This window comes from Pseudorca crassidens, chromosome 11, assembly GCF_039906515.1.
Source record: "Pseudorca crassidens isolate mPseCra1 chromosome 11, mPseCra1.hap1, whole genome shotgun sequence".
In the NCBI taxonomy this organism is placed as follows: Eukaryota; Metazoa; Chordata; class Mammalia; order Artiodactyla; family Delphinidae; genus Pseudorca; species Pseudorca crassidens.
The window spans coordinates 69,309,732-69,336,076 of record NC_090306.1 but is presented as its reverse complement, the minus strand read 5'-3'; the positions used below and the strand labels follow the sequence as shown (position 1 = coordinate 69,336,076).

Genomic DNA, 26,345 nt, shown 5'->3' with positions numbered 1-26,345 from the left:
GAGAAAAAAATCAAGGTCAAAAGGTAGAACTCTATATCCTTTTAAGTGTATGAGGTTTAAGGATGAAAGAGTATCTTTTCATCTAATGGAGAAAAAACATAGCAGGAGATCAAATAGGTCAGGACTAATTGGATCCCATTTTAGTAGGTTAATTTTTTTTTTTGTCTATTTTCAAAAAAACTGTCAAAAAAACCCTTTAATTCCTTCCCTGAGAGAAGAATTCATGATATAGCTTGAGAAATTCCTTATCAATAATGAATTCTGAAGAAATAAAAATGCAGTAATATGTATTGTAGACAAAAAGTTTTGCTGAAGCCATTATATACAAGAAGACTTCAGAGACCATACTTAATTATAGGTCCCAATTAAACCTGCAAAAGTACTGAGATCTGTTCACCTTGGTTTATGTCTCTGCTTCATAAGATAAGCCTGGTTGCTTCATGGTTTTGTAAGTCAAATATGCAAGGTTTAAATGTGTAAATATGCATTTTTTAAGTGTTTTTCCCTAAACATTTTATTCAGTCGCAATGTCTCCTGATGAAATTATGGTGCCACATTCTTTATTACTGGATTATGAGAGTGGAGAGCCTGCAGGCCACATACCTGGTAGAAGAATTGAAAAGCCAGCTTTTTTTCCACCCCTACCTGTATAAAACAAAACACATCCAAACAATATTGCAATGACTATTGTTGTTGCTACTTATGCTACTACCAGCTAAACCTTATTTGCACTTGCCATGTGCAATCATTTACTCCCCCAACAATCATGTGAGACAGGTACTATTATTAGATAAGTTTCATATATGAGACAGTAAAACACATAAATGTTAAGTAAGTAGCCCACGGTTACATATCTAACCAGTGTCAAAGTCAAGATTTGAACCTTGGTATCCTGGCTCTAAAGCTCATACTTCTAAGCAAGCTATACAGCCCCATGTATTAACACGAACACGAAACTACATGACAAAACCACAATATGTTAAAATTAAATTAGCTTACATGTTGATTTTATGATTGCACAGTTCTGGATAAATTCTTTTGTCATTTTGGGGGGGCCTACTTGTTCAGACAATTACGTAACACTGGAAATTAGGAATGAGGTTAGGGAGCTGCCTAAGGAAATTAAGGTTGAGGAATATAAAATGCAAAACCATTGGAAGAAACAGAAGTCAATTGATGTGTAGTGGTGATCAGTTGAGCAGAAAGATATGTTTTCTAAGGAAAACGTATTCTTATTTTTTTGACTAGTGTGTGTGTGTGCACAGAGTGAGGCTAGGTCATCTGTAAATGCTCCTATGGGGGGAATTCTTTACATGGAGTTTTAAGAATGTCATATACTTTCTAGTGCCTCCTTGAAAGCATGCTTTTAAATTGCCTTATTTATTACTAAAGCACTAGGTAGAAATAAATTGGATGCATATGTTCGTATTTTTACTATGTGGTCAGATATTGAATGAGGAGTATTTTAATCTATGTTGTAAAATATCTCAGGCTAAAAATAAAGCATGAGTCATCTGCCATGATGGTATATTCAGCAGCTAAAAATCACAGTGCTTTTTAAACATTCTTTTATGTCAGTTTGACTGAGTCATTCGTACATAATTGAAAAGAAATTGCTTTTTCTTTATAAGATTCCATATCATACCTGATAGTTACATGTGCCTTTAAGGTATCAAAGTTCAATCTAGTAGTAGTCACCACAAAAAAATATTTTTCTTAGAAATTTAAGAATTCTTAAATATTCAGAAATGGCCAAGACAACAGAAATGTATATGGAAGAAGATACATTGTGAGTTTTGCATACTTTTTATAATTCATACTGAGAATTGTTAATAACAGTGCAGTCAATCGGTTGATCACTTAATGTTTTTTCCCCAACATTCCTTTACTTTTAGAAATATAATTAGAGTTGTACAAATGCATAAAAACCAGAACAAGAAAAATGCTTATTTCTTTTATTGATTCACTGGTACAAAAAATTTAATTCTGTGAAATATTTTTATTTTATTCATGAGCCCTTATATGGTGAATATTATTAGAACTGTGTGAATATTGAGTTTAGTTGCTGTATTAGTTATCTATTCCTGTTTAGTTGCTGTATTAGTTATCTATCCCTGAGTAATAAACAATTATGCAGTTGTGTAAAACTCAAAACCAACTGACTCAAAACAACAGCATTTATTATCTTACAGTCTCTGTAGGTAGGGATTTGGTGTGGTTTGCCTGGGTCCTCAGACTCAAAGTCTCTCATAAGCCTGCAATCTAAGTATCAGCCGGGCTGCAGTCATCTTAATCTCAAGTAGGGGAGGAGTGGCTTCTGAGTTCACTTACATGGCTTTATTTCCTGGCTGCTTATTGGCATGAGACATTAGTTTCTTGCCACATGGACCTCCCCATAGCAATACTTGTAATGTGGCAGCCTCTCCAGAGGGTTGAGAGAGACAGAGACTGAGAGAGACAGAGAGAGAGAGATCACAGGTTTTGTAACCTAGTCTCAGAAGTGACATCTCATCACTTTTACTACATTTTCACTAGTTTCAGCTCATACTCAAGGGGAGAGGATTACACAGACATGAAATTTAGGAAATGGGATCGTTGAGATCCATTTTAGAGACTTCCTACCACAGTTTCCAAAGATATCATAAACAATACTGCAAAATAAGTGAGATGTATCTTTTCTTCCCTTTCCCTTTTTGATAATTTTCTTCTTTATGGAATTCTCTCCCTGGGTGTTACCTCTGGTGCAAAATGATGCATCTCCTTCCCATGACTGATTAAAATTTGCTTTGAGCTATTATCCCTCAATAGGTACTTGTTGAAGTAATCTTATTTTATGTGCAAGACATTTGGCAAATGCATTGTGGACAATGAAAGAATGAGTAACTTAATGTACTTCTTCCCATTGAGTTTGCACTTGAGGTGCTTAAGATTGGATAGAATCTGTGGAAATGATTCACTTAGTGTTAGTGACTATTATAATAATGTGTTATCTTTTAATTATGCCTTAGGTTTCAATAACTTAGAATAGAAAAATAATGTATCATGGGAGACTATCAGGTACTGGGACCTGAAAGGAGTTACTTTTTGGCAGAGACCTTAAGAAGGCCTTGCTACCACCATATAGGCAACTGTCTACTCCAAGCCTCCTTCCATGGCTTTGGGGTTTTATGAATGAATGTATTTTTTGAGAACCCACAGAACATAGTTAGATAAATCTCTGCTAAAGGAGTCAGAATTTATGTGGAAAGAAAACACATAGAATGATAATGTAAGACAATATATTGGGTTGGCCAAAAAGTTTGTTCGGATTCTTCGTAAGATCTTAGAGAAAAACCCGAACAAAATTTTGGTGAACCCAATATATATGAAAATAAATATAATGAAAATTCAGTGGATGGATTTTTTTAAAATTATATTTGACATTTTTATTTTAGGGTGCAAAAACAAAAACAAGCAAACAAACTGCTGGCTGGGATGGTCAAGAAAGTGTTATTTGTTTTGAATCTGAAGTATCCTCATACATCCTGTGATTCAGGCCAAGCCTACTCTGGCTTGCATTTTTAATATCCCCTTGTGGTAGGTTGAATAATGGTCCCCCAAAGATGTCCACGTCTTAATTCCCAGAACTTGAAAATATGTTACCTAACATGGTAAATGGGACTTTGTAGGTACATTTAAAGGATCTTGAGATGGGGAGATTGTTCTGAGTTACTTGGGTGATCCAATCTTATCATAAGGGTCCTTCTAAGAGGGAGGCAAGAGGGTTAGAATCAGAAAAAGAAGATGTGAAGGTAGAATCGGAAATTAAACTGGTGCTCTTTGAAGATGGAGAGTGGCACTATGAGCCAAGGAAAGTAGGTGGCCTCTAGAAGCTGGAAAACGCAAGAAAGTAGATTCTCCACTGAAGTCTCCAGAAGGAACACAGCCCTGCCAACACCTTAATTTTCAGGTTTCTGGTCTCCAAAACTGTAAGAGAATAAATTTGTATTGTTTTAAGGCACTAAATTTATAGTAATCTGTTAAAGCATCAATAAGAAGTTAATACACTCCTTATCCCCGGGGATTCCACTCATCCACCACCAGGCTAGTTTGCTTAATCCTTCTAGGTAGTCCTTTTGGGTCAACTACATTTCAAGATGCACTCCTTCCTGTGCAGCCCCCATCTAGTCCTCAGAAATGTGTGTGTATGTGTCTGTATGTGGGTGGGGGGGGTGTGCTTTGGGGTTAAGGAGTGAGAAACAGGGACAGACTTTGGTGCCCATGTCTGAAGATGCCAAACATCCTGAAAAACAAAGATACTGTACTATACACAAAGAAGATAACAAATGTTGGTGAAGATGTAGAGAAATTGGAACCCTTGTACACTGTTGGTGGGAATGCAAAATGGTGTAGCCAGTGTGAAAAACAGTATAGAGATTCCTCAAAAAATTAAAAATAGAAGTACCATGTAATCCAGCAACCTCACTTCTGGGTATTTATGCACAATAATTTAAATCACAGTCTCAAAAATATTTTTCACTGGGGCACTATTCACAGCAGCTGAGATGTGCAAAAGATCTACATGGATGAATGGATAAAGAAAATGTGATATGTGTACACACACACACACAGACATGTATACACACAATGGAATATTATACAGCCATTAAAAAGAAGGAAATCCTGCCAAATGCAACAAGATGGATAAACCTTGAAGATATTATGTTAAGTAAAATAAGGCAGTCACAGAAGAACAAATTCTGCATGATTCTACTTATATGAAGTATCTAAAATAGTCAAAGTCATAGAATTAGAGAGTAGTGGTTTCAAGGGGTTATGGAGAGTGGGAAATGAGGAGTTGATAACCAACAGGTGTAATGTGTCAGTTATGTAAAATGTGTAAGTTCTAGAGACCTGCTGTACAATATTGCGGCTACAGTTAATAGTACTGCATTGTGCACTTAAAATTTTGTTAAGAGGATAGATCCCATATTAAATGTGCTTAATGTATATAAAACGATATATATTTTTTTCTACCCAATATGTCAATAGTGCCCCATTAAGAGAAGATGCTTTTCAATTCTGGCAGAACATTTCTTTACAGTATTTTAGCAAGACCTGGTGCAACTCCTTGCTTGAGGATGTGGGGATGCTTGTCACCATAGCATTGTTCTTAGCCTTTGGGCCAAGCTAAAATTGAGAAGGATTCCAATTTTAATATTGGGTTATACATAGCTACTGCATTAGGTATTCAGGATTCACAATCTAGTTTTGGGGATGCTGGAGGCAAAGGAATAAAGACTAATCTACCATCTAAAAGTAACTGCAGGCAGTTCTTACTTTGCATGCTACTGTGTTAACTGAAACCAGTGCATGTTGGAACCAGAGGAGCTGTGGCCTTGCTTTACACAGCAACTGAATTGCCACAGAGCCATGCAAAACCAGGACATAGTTCTTATATTCACCAGATTTGGTTAACACTGTATCGTGCAAAGTGAGGACTATCTGCATTTATTGTCTGGAGGGCTTCATTTAAGAGAAATAGCCAAATTTCTTTGCCACCGCACTAATCTCAAGAGACTTAGAATTCTGTGCACTTTGGAATTCTTATCTGGCTGTGTGGCTCAGTTGAATGCTCTCCTTTACATCTGGGAGGAATAATAAATAAGGAAAAACAAGTTTCAGAAATATTAAAGAAAGGAGAGATCTGAATATAAAATATTCCAATTATATTTGATTTACTATATCTTATAAATCAAAGCATATTTATTATAAACTTTGATATTGGTTGGGTTTTTTGGGTACCTGTTCAGTTGAATAGAAGAAAACAAGACTGTCTATAGAACATACACCGACTGTAGAGCATTCTGTCATTGACTAAATCTCCAGGTTGGAAGTCTCTCACACTATGATATAATCTCAATTAGTTTAATTGCATAATATCAGTATATGTTATGCTCTGATTTCAGTCAGTTTCATTTGCTTTTATTTAATAGTATTTTGAGAATGTGATATTGATATTGCAAACATTGATTCATATCAGAATCCTGGTAGCATCGATTGAAATGGAGCTGCTCAGAAGAAAAAATAGAGAAATTATAGTCCTCTTGCTATTTCTGGTTACCATTATAGTCATCATTCTTTACTTCAAAAACAGAAGAGATAGGAAATGAATTTAAAATCTATTTCCTATGGTTTAGAACTTGATAAGTTTTTTTCTTAAAAGAAAATAGCAATATAGAGGGAAGTTGTCTGCATATCCCTTAGATTCAAATTAGACTTCTTTCTGAAAATTTTGCATATCTTATTTTAGATAATGCTACTTATTACTGTTTTATCTAGTTCTAATCTCTCTACCTGATTCCTACATGACTGTTATTTCCAAAATTAAGGTATTATCATGAAATACTTAACATTTAGCTGAAAATCCTGTACCAGACTTGTCTGTAAGTGTGAACTTAATGGATTTGAAAATATTTAATCTGCTTTCTTGCCAATTTCTCATGATTACCTTGAAAAACTATATATGTTAATTGGTCTAATACATAAAATTTAGACAGATATGGTTAGATATTTGTTAGAAATATCTGTAATATACATATTTATTTTTAAATAGACTACTTGCCCTATTTTTGTTTTCAGTTCACAATCAATTCTTCCTTGTAGTTATTTATAAATCAGAATGATACATGTCTTTAAGGTACTGCAGTCAGTGGAATTGCTGATAATAGTTGGAAAAGAGATATATTTTATTCTTTCCTCTAAAAAAGTCACCTCAGGATAATATCCAGTTTTTTTTTTTAACCCAGTAAAAGTTTTAGGCTATTATTTACTGAGTTAAACATAAAACCTGATTTTTTAAAAAGCATGGGGTATTGTATTTTTTCCTAGATATCTACTTGTGTTTTGTGTCAGGGAAAGATCAAGCATCATATAATTGAAGGTTTAATTATAAATTAAGATCATAGTAATTGAGTCTGACTCTCAAACAATAAAGACTGATAGATAAATTTCCACAAATTTTGTGTACCTAGGATCATAACACTGATATCCTCTTTTAAATGTTGGATCCTTCCTCTAAATTGCTATAGCACATTTCAAACAGGCTTAAAGCTGCCCACCATGGTATATAAATATGTGACATCAGATAACACAACACTGAAAGAGGAGTAAATTGTGTATACATTCATAACTTTTATACAAAAAATAATTCTTACTCTACAGCAAAAAGATTCCTCAAACTTTAGTAGGGAGAATAAAAATTACGTATTTAAAAAATACTATTGGTGAAAAATTTATAAGAACCAAAGTCATAGAAATGCATGAAAATTATAGGGATAATTGAGGAGGTAAAGTATGAAACTTAGGATATCTTGCCTTTCAGGGAAAATACATTCTAGAAATTTAATGGAGATTCGTACCTAAAATTAATCTGTATGTTGGTCTCATCTACATGCATGCTAATGCTTATCTGTTTCAATGTATATCATTATGTAATGTGTCCAAGGACTATCTTTATTTTGTACATGTATAATCTAATCTGTACCTGTACATTATTCCATGCTTAATAATAGCTACTTTTAATTGATAATTTACTATAGATTATCAACTTAACTTTCCATGAATAATTGTAATTAATAGTCCAAGGTCCTCCTAAGATAAGTAGTAAGACATAGGTTGACTTATTTTACATGAGGTATATAAAACAATTTGCCCAAGGTCACATAGCTAGTAAGTAGTGAAGCTAGGCTTGAACCTGTTCTCTTGATCACTAAGATATTTCTTCTTGCATGTGTGTTACATCTTGTAGGCTTGAGGTAGAATTAAAGGGCTGTTGGCTACTCCTCAGCCAGGTTCTCTTGGGATGATTGGTCCTCTATTGTGTTAAAAAAAAATATCTGATCATCAGTCTTGCCATCCAGAAATTTAAATTCTGCAGTAAACTCAAAGATAATCAGCTTCTCAATGGCTGGTATACACTAACCAAACTGATATATATCCAGAATGAAAATGTACTAATATAGGATAATGAACATTTCAAAGTGATCTCAAGTACTACTGTCAGCCAGTCAGCTTGCCCTTTCCTTATAGGAGTTCATGGGAGGATTCAACGTAAATTTATGAAATTCCTTTAACATTTATTGGTCATGCTTTGTGATAACTACCGAAGATACAGAGATGGTAAGTGCCTCACTGAGCTAATTTAGCCCTCAAATGGATGGCAAAGACAGATGAGTAGAATGACAATTATAAAATGATGTGGTAGAGTTGTGAGTGGGTTAAGTGGAAGATGCTGTGGAAGAACCATTACCCCAGCTTGAGGGACTCAGGAAAGTCTCCTGAGAGGAGGTGATGCCTGGGCTGAGTCTCAAAGGGTAAGATTTAACCAGAGGAGTGAGGGGTGTCTTTCTAGGCAGAAGGATCTGTGGAGCAGAAGCATAGAAGTAAGAAAACACTTGACACAAAAGGGAAGTACAGGGTTCATTATGATAGAGAGTATAAGGTTTCTTTTGAGGAAGTGGTAAAAAGTGAAATAAGAAAAGTCTAGAACTATATAATGAATGACTTCATGCATAAATATGCTTGATATGTTTTTCATCCTAAAAAGAATAGGATCTTATTAAGGATTTTGAGTATAGGAGTGACATATACATATTTCCATTTAAAACACATCATTCTGAAGTAGTGGTTCTTAAAGTTTAGCCTGCCTCAGACTCACTTGGAGGGCTTGTTAAGAGTTTCTGATTCAGCAGGACTGGAGTAAACCCCAAGAAAATGCATTTGTAAGTTCGTAGGTGACACTGATGCTACTAGTTTCCAGGTCACATTGTGAGAAACACTTCTCTGGAGAAGAGATTGTATAAGGATGAGAGTAGAAAAAAAGAACTCAAAAAGACACTATTTTGGAGAAATCCAGGAATAGGGGAAAAATAAAATGAGGCTTTGAACTAAGGTAGTGAATGGAGTGGATGATGAAAGGAGGTAGTAGATTGAACTAAGCAGATATCTAGAAGGAAAAATTGACTGGCTTGGTATTTGAATACCAGAGTGAGGGAACACTCTATTGACCTCCAGAAATCTCAATTGACTGTTTATTGGAAATGCCAAAAGAGATAAATGCTGGGAGAAGAAATTGGATGGAGGCAGTTGCCCAGAATAATGGCAGAGGAGGAGAGGAGATGAGGTCTGATGTGACCATATTAAATCTGAGATAACAAGTACCCATCAATGTGTAAAAGTTGGCAAAAAGGAGCTGAGTCTGAGTCAGGATTTAGCAAAAGGTTCCCTTTATCACCTCAGCCATATGGAAGGGAATAGACAAGGAAAAAAGCAGCACAAAAAAATCATAATGGAAAGTGCTTCAAAGAGGGCACTCCATGGAAAAGGCAGAACCTTAAATCTCTTTGGTACTTTCTTCAGAAAACCCTATTCCATGCAACACTGACACAATTATGTTTTTGATACATATTAGATTTCCTGTCTAGGTTTGAGTTTGAAAAGGATACTTTGAACTTAGAAATATATAACAAAAATCTTTGGAATTTTACTTTTTTGCTAAATCCAGTGGCATTAACGCTCTTATCTGTAGGTCAGACAAGGATATTCGTTTTTCCATCAGAGAATATCCACCTCACCTCAGAAAAATTCTGCTTGCAGTTTTATTCATTTCTTCTACAAATATTGAATAAGTATGTTTTCTGCCAAGTCACTATATGGCATGCCAAGATGTCCTCCACATTTTTTTCCACACCTCCACTTACTCAAGACAGCATAATAGTTAAAAATCATTGCCTCTGAAGTTAGCCTGTTTAGCTTTGAACACTTAGTAGTTAATGTAACCTTTGTCAAGTCATTTAAACTCTTGAAGACTCAGTTCCATCATCTTAAAAATGGTGAAAATAATCAGCTAAAAGAGCTGGGATGCTTTTTAATGAGGCAATAGAACTCTCAGCATGTCATCTGGTACAGTAAATGCTTAATAAATGTTAATTATTATGTTACCCAACCAAGGTCTTAGGGCAGACTTACCCAGTGTGCGTTCAAAAACAAATACAATTCCAGCAACGTGAAATACTCAGACTTACTGTCACTTTATAAAATTTCCCTTTACAACCCCTATATGTTATAAATTCAGCACCTTATTTCTCTGAATTCTTCCTCATGTTATTCTTCAGATTGACATTCTGAAAAATCCTTGAAGTCAGAGAGGATGTCATAGCGTCTGGATTCCATACACCAGATTCAGTGTGGTGCCTTGTGCTTATTTTGTGTGCAACATGCATTTGTTGACTAAATTGTCTTTGTCATTCTCATGCCCTACGAGACTGTGAACTCTTTGAAAGCTGTGACCTTGACTTATTCATCATCATGCTCTCTGTGTCCAGCACAGTGCCTCAGTCATAACAGATGCTCAGTCATTCTCATTTGAAGGAATTAATTGTGTGGCTCAGGGAAAATTCGGATTTGGGCTGGACTATGCTTGCAGTAAGAGTGTAGATATTTTCCTTTATTAAAAAAATTTAAAGAATGACTAAATAGGACTCTTTCTGGCTTCCGTAAGAAAGACGATTTATTGGTTGTGTGTGTTTCTTGCTTCTTCTCTGCCTCCCCGGAAATTTACCCTGTAAAGTTGCCAAGAAAACACTAACAGCTTAAGCCTGGTAGAGGAGGAAGATGCCTCATTAATAAACTCAGCTTCATTATTTGGATGCTTGCCTCAAGGAGCTGGTGTTCTGGGATGAAAGATTGTTTCCATTAAGCCTTATGTAAAAAACTGAATGATTTTTTAAAAGAAATTTTGTTTTCTGACTGTTACTCATTGCCAGTGCTATGTACCTACACACTATGAAATGTTACATAAAAATAAACATTATTGATTTTTAGTTTAATGTATTTGAACTATTTATTAATGCTCAGCACATATGTTATATAAAGTTATCAAGCACTGATTTATTTATTGTGCAATAATTAGGGTATCAGGTCTTTAATTTGAAGTATTGACAGTATTTCACCAGAAGATAAACTTAATGTATTGTTTATTATCTATTAAATCATCTTGTGTATTTTCCTTCTTATGAACTAGAAACTCTGGGATATATAGAAATGTATTGCCTCAAGATAATATAGAGTTGAGTGTCTTTTTTAAGGAGGATATCTCATTAGTGATGTATAATGGAAAAAAATGTACACTGTGCTTGGGGTTATAACACCCAGGATTTCAAAGCTTCTTTGGAGCATTTACCGGCTGTGTGATCTTGGGCAAGTCATTCATTAACTTGTTCATTCAGGCATTCGAAAAAGATTTGGTGTACAGACACTATTACCTTGAGCCATGCTTTCGAAGTGATACATTTATACAACAATTAGAAATCCTTCATCATTTGTATACTCTGAGACTTGGCTGTTTTAGGTATAAAATTATATTACCTGCTTCACTCATTCAGTCAGTCAGTCATCCATTCAAAAAGTACTTGTTGAGCTCCATGTGTGGCAAACTGCTCTAGAGGCTGATGAGTGGTGCTCATCCCTTGCTGAACTCGTGACAACATTGTTCTTTTACCTTTACTCCTTTGGGCTTGGAGTGGTTATTATGATTTTCCGTCAGTCTCCATGCTTCACATTCCGCTGGATCCATTAAACCCTCCATACCTCTATAAAATATCCTCTGATTAAATGCTCTTTTACATTGTTTTCGAGTTTGCCTTTTGTTACCGGGTAGAACCTTCACTGATTTAGACAGTTAGTTATATTTGGCTTGTTTTTCACACAGCAATGGAGCCAGTGTGGCTGGGTGGCATGAGAAAGAAGGATATGGCAAAAGACAAGATCAGTGAAGTGGGCAAAGCCAGATCATCACAGGGCTTGCATGACATAGTAATAAGTTTGTATTTTGTTCTAAGATTAGTGGGAAACCATGGAGGGGTTTGGATCATGGGAGTAATCTGATTTAATGTGCATTTTAAATAGATAGCTCTGACTGCAGTGTGGAGAATATATGAGGAATGAAGATACAAGAACAGATGCAGGGACAACAGTTAGGAAGATCATTCTTTAGCCCAAGGGAGAATATTGTTGATTTGGTCCAAGGGATCAGGTTGGTAGTAATGCAGGTGGTAAGAAATAGTCTAATTCAAGCCATATTTTAAAGATAGAATTGGCAGGATTTGCTGATGGATTTGGACCTAAGAAACTGGGTACGTGGTGATGTCAGGATGGACAGTACTGGGACAGAAACCTAATTTGGGGGAGGTTTTCAGGTGAAAATCAAGTTTGATTTTGCATTAAGTTTTAGATAACTGTAATACACCCAAGTGGAGGTTGTAGGCAGTGTAAATCTCTGAGGATAAAAGGAATCCAGAATTCATTAGCATACATGGTACTTAGGAGCCATGGTACTAAATAAAATTACACAGAAGGTGAAACTCAATGGATACTAAGACAAAAAGTATTTCAGGAAGGATGGAGTGGTTAACTGTGTCAAATGTGACTTAGAGACAAGAAAAATGATGATGAACATTGACAGTTGATTCAGCTAATTGGTTGTCATTGGCAGCCTTGATAAGAGGGGTAGCAGTGATGTAGCGGGGACAAAAGCCTGCATCGAGAGAGAACGGAACGTGAGGGATATTCGGGGGGAATTTTTCCATAAAACGGATGAGAGAAATGCTTAATTTTGATATTTTGAATATATGAATTTTGTAAACTTCTCTACAAACATAAAATGTCTCATCATATTTTTAAAGACCTTGAAACAAATTTTAAATATAATAATTCAGTAAATATGGTTGATGTTTTCCTATTGATTTCACTATACTAATATATTTTTGATAGATTGTTTAGTGCATGAAAATGTACTCTATATTGAAATATAATCACTTTCCTCTAAAGATATTCTAAAATAATTGCAAATTACAAATATGCATAAATCAAATTTCAAAATACTCATAGCTGGTAACAATATTGTAATGCTTTAAGTATTTTCATACTATGTAAAGTGATTCTTTAGAAGAGTAGTACTTGAAAACTTGATATTAACTTTAAATGTAACTATTAGGTTTTAAGATATTCTGGGTCTGATGGCATGTGCAATGTTAGATTCAACTGACTGTTTAGAATTTTCTATTCTTCATTTTTAATGTATTTGATACCCAAGCTACCTTAACATCTTTCCCTTGACCGTAACTGGCTGATCGTACTTTTCAGGGATAAAAATAAGGATCCAGCAATAGCCCTGAGTGAAACCTCAACTTCTAATATCCTCCTTTTTCCTACCTCCACACAGAGGAAGCAAGATTTACAACATCTGAACTTAATGATCTGCAGGGCAAACCACATGATTAATCCCTATAGCTCCATCATTCAAATTGTCTGTCAAGGGAAAAATATGTCAACTTTTAGAGCAAGGGAAAAAGTTGCAGATGGGCAACCAACAGCATCAGTGCAGCACAAAGTGGAGTTTATTTTAAACCTGGGCGGAGGTGATACCCATGCTCCAGGCTGCCCTCAAATTTCACTCTGCTTAGAGCTCTGACACTGACTGCTCCACTGTATCTGTGGCTCGCCGTTCCCAAGCCTTAAGACTTCTGATTCATGGGTCAGCCTTGAATTACCAGGTTTCCATCTCAGAAGCAGGGTTTTCCCATATTAAAAGAGACTGACTGTATACGGCTTGTGTCAAGGACTGCTAATAACCTCACTCAGGTATTTGAACCTTGGAGAGGGAAGTGAAACTTTCATTACCTGAATTTTCTTTTTAAGAAGTGAATTGGATTCCATAATTAATAGATCCTAGTTTATTTGGTTCTGTGTAGATAACAGCAGCCCGTATAAAGGAGGCTATATAATGCTGATATTAAGCAGCAAGCTGTCCCTGAGCAGGGACAGGTGTCAGGTTGGCTTGCCACACTTCTGTAGATTTGACTGGGAAGGAGACAGTGATTCCAAATGGATTGAAAGAATATATTACATATACAGCATAAACAAAGTCTCCGTGGTGTCAGCTTTCCACACCCCTAAAAGGGCCAGGACTAGGGTGAGACAAGTAAGGTACTTAGGGCACAAAGTTTAAGGAGTCATTCACTCTCAGGATTGTACAAGTGTCAGCTTGTTTTTGCAGATGTCTAAGAATGAGGTGCCTAGGGTATAACATTTAAGGAGGCACTCACTGTCAGGATCCTGCAGGGGCAGGATCAGCACCTGTATGACCTTCAAAATGAGTGCCTCCTTGAATTTTGCACCTTAGTCACATCAGTAGCCTAAATCCAATTCTGTACTTGGTCGCTAGGCCCACAGGACAACACTAAATTGGATGAGCCAGATGACAGACAACAAGAGTGACAGGCTGCTCTGCTGGGGAGGAGCCCACTCCATATTGCACCTTAGCAGTTTTATAGCCTGCAGATGGATCTGGGGATGGGGGAGATGAGTGCAGTGGAAAGTCCATGCCTCATTGGTGCCAGGGAGGAGAATGAGAAACAGCCATATGTAAGGTCTTCATGACTTGCTTACCTGGAGGTCCACAGGATATTCCACCAAGGCATGGGCCATCCTAAGGTTAGCTTTGCCTACGTGGCCCATGTGGATATGTGCAAGGTCACCAGGACGCCAGGATAAAGCTGTTCTCCTACAACTGGTATTAAAAACGTAGGTTTGGAGTCAAACAAATATATTTTGTAACCCCACTTCTTAATAGCTGTGTGATATTGGGTAAATTATATAAACCTTTTAGCCTAAGTGAGAAAAGAAATAACTACGTTGTAAGGCTCTTATAACTACCCTATAAAACTGTTTATAATGTATATAAAGCATTTAAAGAGTGCCTGCATGTAGTAAATGTTCAGTAAGTAGTTATTTTATTAGCTATTAAATCTAAATGAATATGGTAAGCAACATAGTTTTAAAAAATTCCATAACGTAGTAAAAAATCAAAGTTTGTTTTGAATGTTTTAATCAAACAACATTATTACAGTAGTAAGTTTAAAAACCATCTAGGAAATCAATGTTTTTACTTTTTAGTGTCTCCCTTTTTGTTATCTCTATAAAAATACATGTAAATAACAAGATAGACAAATTTGTCAAAGATTTAAGTTATATTTTGTAGATAAGATATTCAGCAACCATCAGAAAGACTGACTCACTTTCAACTATTTTCAGAGTTTCTCAAGGGATTTATTTCACCTATTAATTTTACAACATAAATGCATTCATGCACACTTATGCTTGTTATTCACACCTGAAAATTTTTTTTGCATCAAGTGATAGATAAGCCATGTTTAATTTGGGCATCTATCCAAGTAGGACACTCTCTCTCAACTTACACTCAAAATAGAAAATAAGATAAAAAAAGATTTTTTAATTAAAAGAATAAACAGAATAAAAGAATATATCTGTATTCTCTTTAGAGCCATGAGTTCATAATTTGCTTTAATTCAACATGTTAAAAGACAGAAATACCAATGCCTTTTCCATTCATCTTCAAAATTCTATTGTTGCTTTATTTTTTTTTCAAGACCATGACTATCATGAAAAGTTTAAAATTTTACAGATCTGAGCATTGGCCCAACTTTTCTACGATGGCAAGAAATCATGGTAGAACTTTTAATTAACAAGATGACAAAATGCCTCAACTAAATTGCTAAAATATTTTTTCTCTGAATTAATTTCCCTATTATCTCTCTGATAATGTCATCAGAAATTCTATTGTTAATATAATTTATATGCCTTTCTATGAATAACGAAGGTATTAACTCAAAATATACTTAACACCTTTTTTTTGTTCTTTTCATTTAAAATGTGCTTGGAAGAAACCTTTCATGTGAATAGAACTTTGTTTTTTGTCATGGTCATAACAGGAGTATTATCAAAAAATGCAAAGGTCTGTGTGTTTTATTTTGTTAATCTAATACTTTAGCCATTTCATTACCATTTTATTTCACTCCATGAAATTCTAAAACAATTTTTAGATTATATTTTAATCTTTGGATTCAAAAGGAATGCTAATTTTGTTTGCCGATTTATAAATATGTTTCATGCTTAATTTTATTGTATACTGACATGATTTACTTAGATAACAATAGAAATGTTAAAGATCACATAAGATCAAATAATTTAGATGATTTGATTGTTTATGGTATGCGTGGTGTTGGAATAAAGAATTTCAATAGGATGGAGAGGGAGGGCCTTTTCAAAATAGACTTAATATTGCAGACATATTAATTAGGATCTTTTAGTGTTTGGGAGCCAGAAACTTATCTTAAAATTGCAGGCAGGGAGAACATACAGTTTCAAACATTGCTCAAATGATATTATCAAGGACTTAAGACACTCCCATTATATCTTATAGAATCCACATTGCCTTAATTCTCTGGCAGGCCCCTACAACATTTGAAACAATTTTTATAAGCCTCTTTTAGAACTAGAATGGAGAGGGAAGAAGTTCTTCAAAGGGATGCTGGGTAGGAAAAAATATTATATACAATATATGCATTACGAAGAAGACAGTAAGTTTCTTGGCAAGCATTCTTGTGGTTGCCTTATCATTCATGGCCCTTAATAAAATATGCATGCAGAAATTCATCACTCATCAAGTCAGCTCCTTCAGATGGAAACTTTCACCACACCATCCCTTCCTTCTTCCCTGCCCTGCCTTTAATGTTTCCTGCACGTGCTCATTTGAGTCCCATATTTATTGTTAAGATTCCCCATTTTTGAGATACCGGTGAAATGATGTAATTGAGTCCCAAGTGAATTAGTAGCATATCTTCTTAATGATATCCAGGTGTTGGCTGTTTCTCTGATCATAGATATTTAAATTTCTTTTCCTTCTATCTTTACTCAATTATCTTTCTTTCATCTTTGATTTCTTACTGAAATACATTTCCCCAGGTTCCTCAAACCTATCCATTCAACTAGATGCAAACAGATAAGAAGTGACCAGGGTCACAATAAAGAAACTTTTTAGCAAAAACTGTAACTTATCAATTTAGCCCCAAACTCCTATTCATCTACCTGTGAGCAGACAGGTTTTGTTGTTGTTGTTGTTTTGTTTTTTCATTTGGGAGGAGTGGGGGGATGGTTTAAAAATTAAAACAGTTGCAAACATTAAAGTCCTGAGAGATTTTACTTAAAAACCTAAAATTCTAGCTTCTTTTGAAAAAGCTATATGATTAGTAACCCTGGGACCAAAGCCGTACAACTGATAAGGCTGAGCTCTAGTTCCTAAAACAGCGCACTTGCTCTCGAGTTTGTCACAGCATCACCCATTTCTTCATTTGTGATACCTTTGTCAATTGTAATCATTTCTCAGGCATGATCTACTGTGGTTACCGATTTAAGATTAGAAATCAATCCTTATAAAAGAATAGCTAATCTGTCCATATCTGTTAATATTTTCATCTTCTATGTATAGTAATAGAGTGAACTGTAGATAATTAGATTTTTTTGTAGTTTAAGCATTTTCCATGGGTTCAGTATTTGCAAATAATATATTAAATTGCAGTTTCATTAAATTTTCTTTTTTCTGTTCTGCCCTCACTTCAGCTTCTTAGAGAATGAAACATCTGCTTTCCCACCTAGAGCCATTTTCTTTACATATTTCAAAAATAATTAGTCTGTTTGTATTTTTTTTCTATTTACAGATTATACAGAGTTGGAGAAAATATCTAGATTTTTAGATATGACAGTTGGTATAGCATTACAGTGTGTAAAATTGTCTCAAAACAAAACAAAAATATAGCTGACTGCCCTAACTTTGTAGCTAAAGAAAATATTACACTGTGGGACTGGGAAATTCTCCATGCTGTTGAGTGGCATTTTACAATCAACACCTCTCCCCTTTTCAGGATATCGAATCCCTAACAGGAGGGCTGACTGGTTCTAAGGGGGCTGATCCACCGGTAAGTTAGATTCTTCCTTAAATTTAACTATTGACGAAATGAATTATGTACATACCAGATCATCAGAGTTACTTGTATACAAATTGTCATACAGGTAACTTTTTGAAATAGTTTCTTTCAAAACTTTATAGCTATTGCAGTAACTAATACAAAAATGTGAACTTGCTCTGAGGTGTCATTTAGTGTTTTAAAAAGTTTTAATACTCATAAAATTCATCTCCATACGTTGATTCTAAAAATAAGAATAAAAGCTTCATTAGTATGTGTAAACACCTTATGTCCTACTAACGGGCTACAAAAAAAGTTAAAGCTTTTTGGAACTTGAGAGTTTACCATTGTAAATAAGTGTATGATTTCAGTTGCAATATACTTTCTAGTTACTGAGAAAAAATTATTTTATCAGCCCATTTTTTTCACAGTATTGATTCTTGATATTGCTGTTTCTTTCCTGCTTTACCCAGGAAGCTTCTAGAAAATTGGAGAAAGTGCTTGAAAGTTTTAAAAGATTATCATTTTTAGGCAATAGCAAGAGATTGATAGTCTAGTATTGGAACATTGTAGTCCTTTCTGTGATGTCTGATTTCAGAAAACATTGAGTAAAACAACATTCCTGTGATTTCATGCTTGAGGCACAAACATGAGTTCATGGTGTATATCTAAAGTAATAAAATTCAATTTATTTCAACAAACAGCCAATGCATAAATTTGTATCACTGCTTGCTTTTCACTTAGCACTGTGAGGTTTAATGTGGAACACACAGAATCCTGTGTTGTCAGTTTTTAGCTATACTTCATCTAGGCATCTAGCTGAAGTATATAACTACTTTAAGACACCACTGAAGTGTTAAAAAGATAACTTTCAATTGTAGCTCTTTCTCTCCTGTCTCACTCTCATGTGTCTCATGATGTTGTCTAATCTTCATAATGCTCCTAAAGTAGGCTAAACAACATGTTTTAGTCCTTTCCCTTCCTTTTGTTTTCATTGTCTAAATTTATGCAGGAAAAAAAATGTACTGTCTTCAGATAGCTGCTTATATTTAGTCCCTGAACCTATTATACTGCAGCATAAGACAAGATGAAATGTAAGTCAGTGTAGTAGTGTAGGTGACTGCTTATGTGATGTAATTTCATCCTGCTGCTTTGTGTTACGTTTGTGCATAGCATTCAACTTTTATTAGAAGAAAAAATTCATTTCCTTTAAAATACTTCCCTCAGTGTTCACTGATTCCTGAAAGAATCCTGCGATTAGAGATAAGTTGGTTTTAAGAGGATTTGTCCCTTGTTCAAAACTAAACTAAACTAAACACCTCTCTTCTGCATGTGACCATAAAACTCTTACCTGCTATTTACATATTAAAATAAATTAGTTTATCATATCCTTTCAAGAAAGCAAGTTTCTAAACATGAAAGATTGAGTCAGCATAAATCCTAGTTACTGAAAGAAGCCCCTTACAGGGGAAAAAGGTCACAGAAAGGAAAGATGGTGACCTAAAGGCGAACTTAATCAACTTAATTCCCAAAAGCTAAAAGTGAACTGTATATTTGTCTGTATTTTTATACTACATGTGTGTATGTCTTTTTTCTTTGGACATAATTTATAATATTACGAAGATATAGGTTCTCTCTTGGCCATCCCTTACCATGATGATGGGTATTTTATACTGCTACCTACATTTTCTGAAATTCAATGGTAGTGCTTACTTTATAACTTTTTGTAGAGTGGAAAACATCACACAAATGTCAGAGTACATAAGAGCTAAGACAATCTAGGGTGTTAACAGTATACATACATTTAGTGTTTCCCACTGTTAAAGAGATATTGAGAGGATATTACCAAGAGCTAGGTAATAAAATCACTTTTTAATCCTTTATAAAGCTTATATAAAGTAGTCTAAGTATGAAGGTAAAATGGTAATGGTGTCTAGAGTTGCTTCAGTCATTTAAGAATAAGGCTTTGAATTAAGCTATTGTTTTTGCCCCCGTTAGAAAACTGAAAGTCAGATTAAATTATATATAACCTAAGTCCATTTGAAGTTTCATATTACTTTTTCCTTCTTTAAAAAAAGGCCTTTCTAATAGATTATCTGAATACTGTTATCCATTATCCATTTCTAAAGTTGTGTCTTTTTTATAAATGTTGACAGCGTATTACTAAACCCATTCTATGATGAAATTTTCATTGGTAAGAAATTCAAGTTCCTATAATTTTTCCTCATTGAACAGAATATATAAAGTGTTGAATGAATGGTCTCTCACAAGGATATGTAGCTGTGGAGTAATTTCTTTACCAGTATAATAGAAATATCAGATACATCTTTAAATATAAATGGCATATTTAAAAATTGAAAAATTTTCTGTGGGTGGATATAAATATTATTTCTGAAGCATTAGGAAAAAGTGAATTTTGCATTTTTTCAAATAGTAAGCATGTATAAAAACTTGCAAATGTCAAATTTGCAAATGTCATTATAAATAAATTTGCATATCTGGTAAGAATAAATTTGAGTGACTCCAGGAATATAGTTTGCATTAATATTTTTATTATTTAATATTTTTAACAATATGTTAAGTACATTTTTTGAAAATTCAAGAAGTCTCAGTTTTAATGCTAATAATAACACAGAATCACTCATTCATTATTTTCAGGGGCAATTCAGGAAGTTTTATAATGGCTTTCTTCTGAAAAGAATTTCAAAAAGTATGTTTTTAAATTTGTAAACTGGAAATCAGTTGCTGCTACAAATAGAACTTGCAGATTTTTCTAAATCACATAGTTATCTTAGAAAATAAACCCTTCTATCATTAAGAAAAATATGGCCCATTATGTTAACTTAAAATTGTCTTTGAAAATTTGTATCAAAGATATTCTACATTCTGCATATATTTTTCATTCATAAAAATTAGATCACAGATTAACCTCCAGTGTAAAAACATAGCATATATTTACATATAAAAATAAAAAGGAAATAAATAATTAAAATCTAAAGGGTAAAATATCATTATTAAGTGCTATTTTAATATACCATTTTTCTATAGTGTTTTAAATTTAAAATATTACCATTATTAAAAATGAAGAGCTTGTGAAATGTATAGGTGTCAGGGATATCCCTCATTATCAAGTTGTCAGGTCATCAGGCCGGCCATTAGGAAGGCCAGGGTAAGGTCTAGGTAACTCAGTTTCTGATAGCCAAGGGGATTTTACATGCTGAAAAACAGGTATAAAGCATGAATAGTTATACTGCTATACCAGCTGAACCTGGTATCTGGAGAGCTGTGGATATGCAGGTCCATGTGGTACCAGTAGTGTGACAGATCACTGTCCTGTTTTGAGCCCATGAGCTGGTGACATAGAGGATTTGGAACCTCAGCCTGGAGCCAGGATTTGTCCCAGACTGCGAGCTAGGTCTAAGTCTGCAGGTGGGTTTTAGTAGCTCAGCTGGCTTGGCCACAAAAGTTAAGTTTCGTGATATAGATCTAAACAGACTAATGTATACAATGAGGGGAGTTTCTCTTTGTCATTTGGTTTAAGAAACTTTCTGATTGTTTATAAACTGATATAAACTAGCTAGTTACTTTCCTATTATTTCTGATTCTTTTTGAGGGTTACTATGGACAAAATCTAATAAAGAGTAATGTGGGACAAACCCTAGACTATATGAAACAAATTACTGAACACACTGGTCAAGTGTCGAAGTGTCCTGATAGTTCACAGTTCTATTATCAGTGTTTGAATCAAGTCCACCTCATTGCCTCATCCAGGACTTACAGCAAGAATGCCACTGGGGCTATTCAGTTCCTCCCTTGTTTTTCTTTCTATTTGTTACCCCGGAGTGAGAAGCTCTATAAATTTGCTTCCTACACAACTTAGTATTTTAATTGTTCTAAGTTTCCGTTATTCAAATGCTAATGGTTCTCTTTATTTCTAGAGTGTGATGAATAAGTGAGTATGCATCTAATTGGTATCCTTGGGCTTGATATGCACACTGTCCTGAACATTCTCCAGCTCTATTAATTCTTTCCCCACTGAGGAACCAGAATTGTACATTCCATGTTTTTGTACTTTCTGTTCTCATTTTAATGGTCTTCCTGATGGTTCTTAGCAATTTGAGTAAACACTCCACAGAATTTAAAACAAATTCAATTTCCTGAGGGTGCTATTTAGACCAGGTTATATATTTTTCATATTGTAGATAGCATTAAAATTTTAAAGTCTCCAAAACTGATCTTAATTTGATTATTCAAAAAATGCCAATGTTCTACTCACTTGCTTCAAAAGATAAGGGAATAAAATATGTGAGTCTGAATTTTTATCTAATTTCATTTCTTTCAGCCTGAATGTTATATTGCTATATTACTAACTTTCATTCTCGTATTTGTTTAGTCAGAATTCAGTGTATATTTGAGTGTATGCTGTTTGCTAGACATTTGTTTAGGTTTTGGGAATACAGTCGTAAACAATTCACAGTTTCTTATTTCAGAATCTTACAATATAGTGGAGTAGACAGGTTGGTAAAAACTAATTACAATATAATGTAAGCACAGGATGAAATGAAAATAAGAGGATCACGTAATCCAATTGATGGGAGTAAAAAGGGGCTGGAGGATCAAGGAGGGCAAATAAAAGAAAATAATATCTAATTGTAGAATGAGTTGAAGTTTGCCAACTGAGAAACATGGAACATGGAATTTTAAGTAAGGAAATACTATATGCATAAGTTAAAAATTAGAAAATAACTTACAGTGGCTAGAGTATGAAATAAGCTGAAGGATGGGAGGTAGTGGTGAGATAGAAGGTAAAAGATTAATCCAGGGCAAGAAGTAATTTCATGGAAAAAAAATGTACTCTATACTAAAGAACATGAGGACCCATTAAAGTCTTTAAACAGGAGAGTCACTTTATCAGCTCTGTCCTCTAGAAACATTTTTCTGACTCTAGTGGAGAGTGATTTAGAGAAACGACTAAGCAGGAAAACCATTGAAAAAGGCTCTTGCAGTCATCCAAAGGAGGGATGACAAAAATGATAATGGTGATTTTTTTTTTGTCTGTCCTACTATATTATAAAACTAATTGAGGCAATGTCTCAGGGGAAAGTCAACATTTTATTTTGTTTAAAACAATAAATTTTTAGTATGAGCCTATCAAGTGACAGTGAGAATGGAGAGGAATAAACTGATTCATGAGCTATTAAGGACTTAGTGAACACACAAGAATAAGTGGTTGTTTGGAGGAAGGAGAATAAAACTTATTGAAGAGTCAAGGATGATTTTGAACTTTCTAATTTGGCAATTGAATGGATAAAGGTACCATACATAGAGACAAGAATCCCATGAGGTAGAGCATTTCTGGAGGGGGGATATTGAGTTCAGTTTTGGACACATTAAATTGAGGTGACAGAGTTTGGAATATATGAATGATTTTGGAATTTAAAGGTTAGATATCATTTATAGCCATTAATTTGAACATGTAGAATAGTTAATTGACACTGTTGGAGCTGATGAAATCATTCCAAAAAAATGTATTCTGAATGAGAAGATAAGAGTTCAGAATAAACCCCTGAGGAAGAAAAGCATTTAAAGGTCAGAGGAAAGGGAAAGGGAAAATTAAGAGGAAGAGTATTTCTCAAAAAAGATAAAACAGGTTGGTTACAGGAAAGAATACCAGGAAAGTTTGTAATCACAAATGCCAAGGTCAAGAGAGGGTGGTGAAAAGGGTTATTAGCAGTTTCAGGATGTTAAGAGTTCAACAACAGAGTGCCCCACTGAAATTTAGCAACAAGAGGATAAAGGGTGGTCTAGGTGAGAATAATTTTAGTGGAGTAATTCAGGTAGAATCAAGTTTCCAGTGGCCTAAGAAATTAAATGGAAGGTAAGAATTGGATTCAGTGGCTAAGGAAACAATTTCTAAGTGTTTAATTATGAAGGAAGTGAAAAGAAATAATAGCCAATATAAGCGATGAGGCTGAGAGACAATTATTTTAAGGAGAGAAAATTTGAGTGTGTTGAAACATACGGAAAGCACATAGAGAGGGAAAAGAATTTACTGAGGAAAGAGAAGTTAATTAATAGGTCATTGGATGAAGCAGAAAAAGATGGACTCCAGAGCATGTTACACAGAAAGAGAAATGTCGCTTCAGATGTGAAATGGAAGTAGGAAAAAAGAATGGAAACTGATGCAAACATTTTTGTAGGTGGGGATCTTAAAAAGTTGCAAGAGTTTCCATTTAATCGTTTCTGTTTTCCCCACAAAGTTAAAAAGACCTAATTAGCTGGCACTAGTGGGGAGATGATGGGTTAAGATATTTCAGGAATATAGAGAAGATGCATCTAGCCATTATGGATTGTGGGAGAATTAGGTAGACCATAGATGGATTAGTGGAAAGTGTTGGGGTACACTTGTAGGCAGTGAATTTGTAGTGGTTATAAATAAACTCAAAGGTGTGTTTTCTTTTCCTCCAACAGTGCTCTGTAGCCCAGGTATGGGCGGGGGTGGGGGGGGATGCCTACAGTCATTTTAATTTCAGGCTGTGGTTCTGCCAGTCAATTACTGTGGAAGGCCAATGGAGCAAGATAATTGAGAATATTAGCAAGAATGTCATAAAGTCTAAGCTGAATAAGAATTTCAGTGAAGGTAGGAAGGGATTGATGAAGCAGAGTATTCAGGGTCTCAATAAATTTGAAAAACAGGGTGTAGGAAGAGGGATACAGAATTGTGGTGAGAGGGTAAAATGCTTGATTTAAGCATTTTAGGACCAAAACATTCCCAGGTGCTGGTAAGACCCAAGTTGTGGTCATGGAAATGGATGAAGTACAGAGGGAATGAAGCTCATTGGAACTGATGACATCAAGGAACTGAGAGGCCAGTTGGATGGATTATCTATGTGGACCCTGCAGTCTTTTCTACCTATATTTACTCCCTTGATAATCCTAGCCTGTTTTACAGCTTAAGTGCCATCTAGACACTGATAACTGAATAATTTACATCTCTAGACTGGATCACTCCCCTGAACTTCAGACTTGTATATCCAACTAAATATTTGACATGTCTACTTGTATATCCAATATGAATTTAAAGCATAACAAATTAAAAACAGAGCTTCTGGTCTTTGTCACTCTCCACAAACCTCCTGCAGTTTCCCACCTATCAATTAATGGCAATTTCATGCACTATTTACAAAGTTAAAGCCTTAGAGTCATCCTATGAGTTCTGTCTTCATAATTTGTTGATAATTTAACCAATTTTCAGAAACACCCGTACAAAATTACCACCTTGATCAGAACCACCATCCTTTTCATATGTCCTTTTTCAGTGAACCAAGCAGGATAAATTTCTTAAAATATGAGTCAGATCATGTCACATCAAGGCTTAAATCATCATTGGCTTCCCATCAGAATAAAATCCCCAAAGCCCATGGAGTGGTTTCTAAGATGCTTCATGACTTCTCACCTTACAATTCCTCTAAGAACTCATCTCATACCTTCCTTCCCATAGTTCATTCCAACTTGATATCCCTTTACCTGGGTATGCTGTTGCTATTATTCCTTCTGCTTACCATACTGTCTCCACAGATAGCCCCTAAATCTACTCTCTCACTTTCCTTGGGTCTTTTGTTCAAATGCTAATTTATCAGAAAGATCATCCAATATTCTTTTCTCTGGCCCTATGTGTTTATTGTTTGTTTTCTTCTACTATAATATAAACTCCATATAGTCAGAGGCATTGTCTCTTTTGTTCACTATTATATTCCAAAGGTCTAGAATAATACTGTTATGTGAGTTCCTCAGTGTATATTTGCTGAATGAGTAAGAACAAATACTGTCAAACACATGATTTATATGATCATATTTGTGTACTTAATATATTGATAAGAACTCTAGCAGAATACCTTATGGAGAAAGGGATTGAGGCTGTTATAATAATTCTGGAATGAGATTACACGAGTGTACTTCAGATTATGGTAGTGGTAGCAAGAATTAAAATAGCAGAGAATAAAAACCTTACAAAGGCAGTATTAATAGAATCTTCCGGTGGGAAAAGAAATAGGACTCAAGGATAACTACAAATATTGGCCACTGGGAAAAATAACAGCAGTGCAAAAATCATAAGGATATATTTGGATACTGAATATCTTATTTATTTATCTTGTTTGATATCATTAAATATAATCCCTTTGAAAGCAGAAATTTCTGCCTGGTTTATAACTACACTCCAACAAACAAATGAATGAAGAAGAGGAATTTAATAGGTCTTCAGATGGAACAAATGGAAACCAAGTATTGAAAATTTCAATAAATAAGAAAGTAAAAGATGTGAAGTGGAACTTCCATTGTGGATTCAAAATTTTACTTAGAGCCTCAAAGCATAGTACCATTGGTGATAAGCATCTCCGCATTTCATGAAGAAGTGCTAAACATACCCACAGACTTACTAGTTAATAATTACAGTAGTATCAGTCCTGCCACTGTGAATCACCA

At 34.7% G+C, this 26,345-nt stretch overlaps 1 protein-coding gene across 15 annotated transcripts in view; it reads left to right on the top strand.

The window, feature by feature from the left end:
- PPFIA2 (PTPRF interacting protein alpha 2) overlaps positions 1-26,345 on the top strand; it is a 476,082-nt gene that overhangs the window by 66,921 nt on the left and 382,816 nt on the right. For 10 of the 15 annotated variants that reach the window (XM_067697448.1, XM_067697445.1, XM_067697440.1 and 7 more), the window contains exon 3: positions 17,820-17,873. The exons of the other annotated variants lie outside the window; for them this stretch is intronic. In XM_067697448.1, the coding sequence (XP_067553549.1) occupies positions 17,820-17,873 (54 nt within the window). The remainder of the gene's footprint in view (positions 1-17,819; positions 17,874-26,345) is intronic. 15 annotated transcript variants of the gene reach the window in all.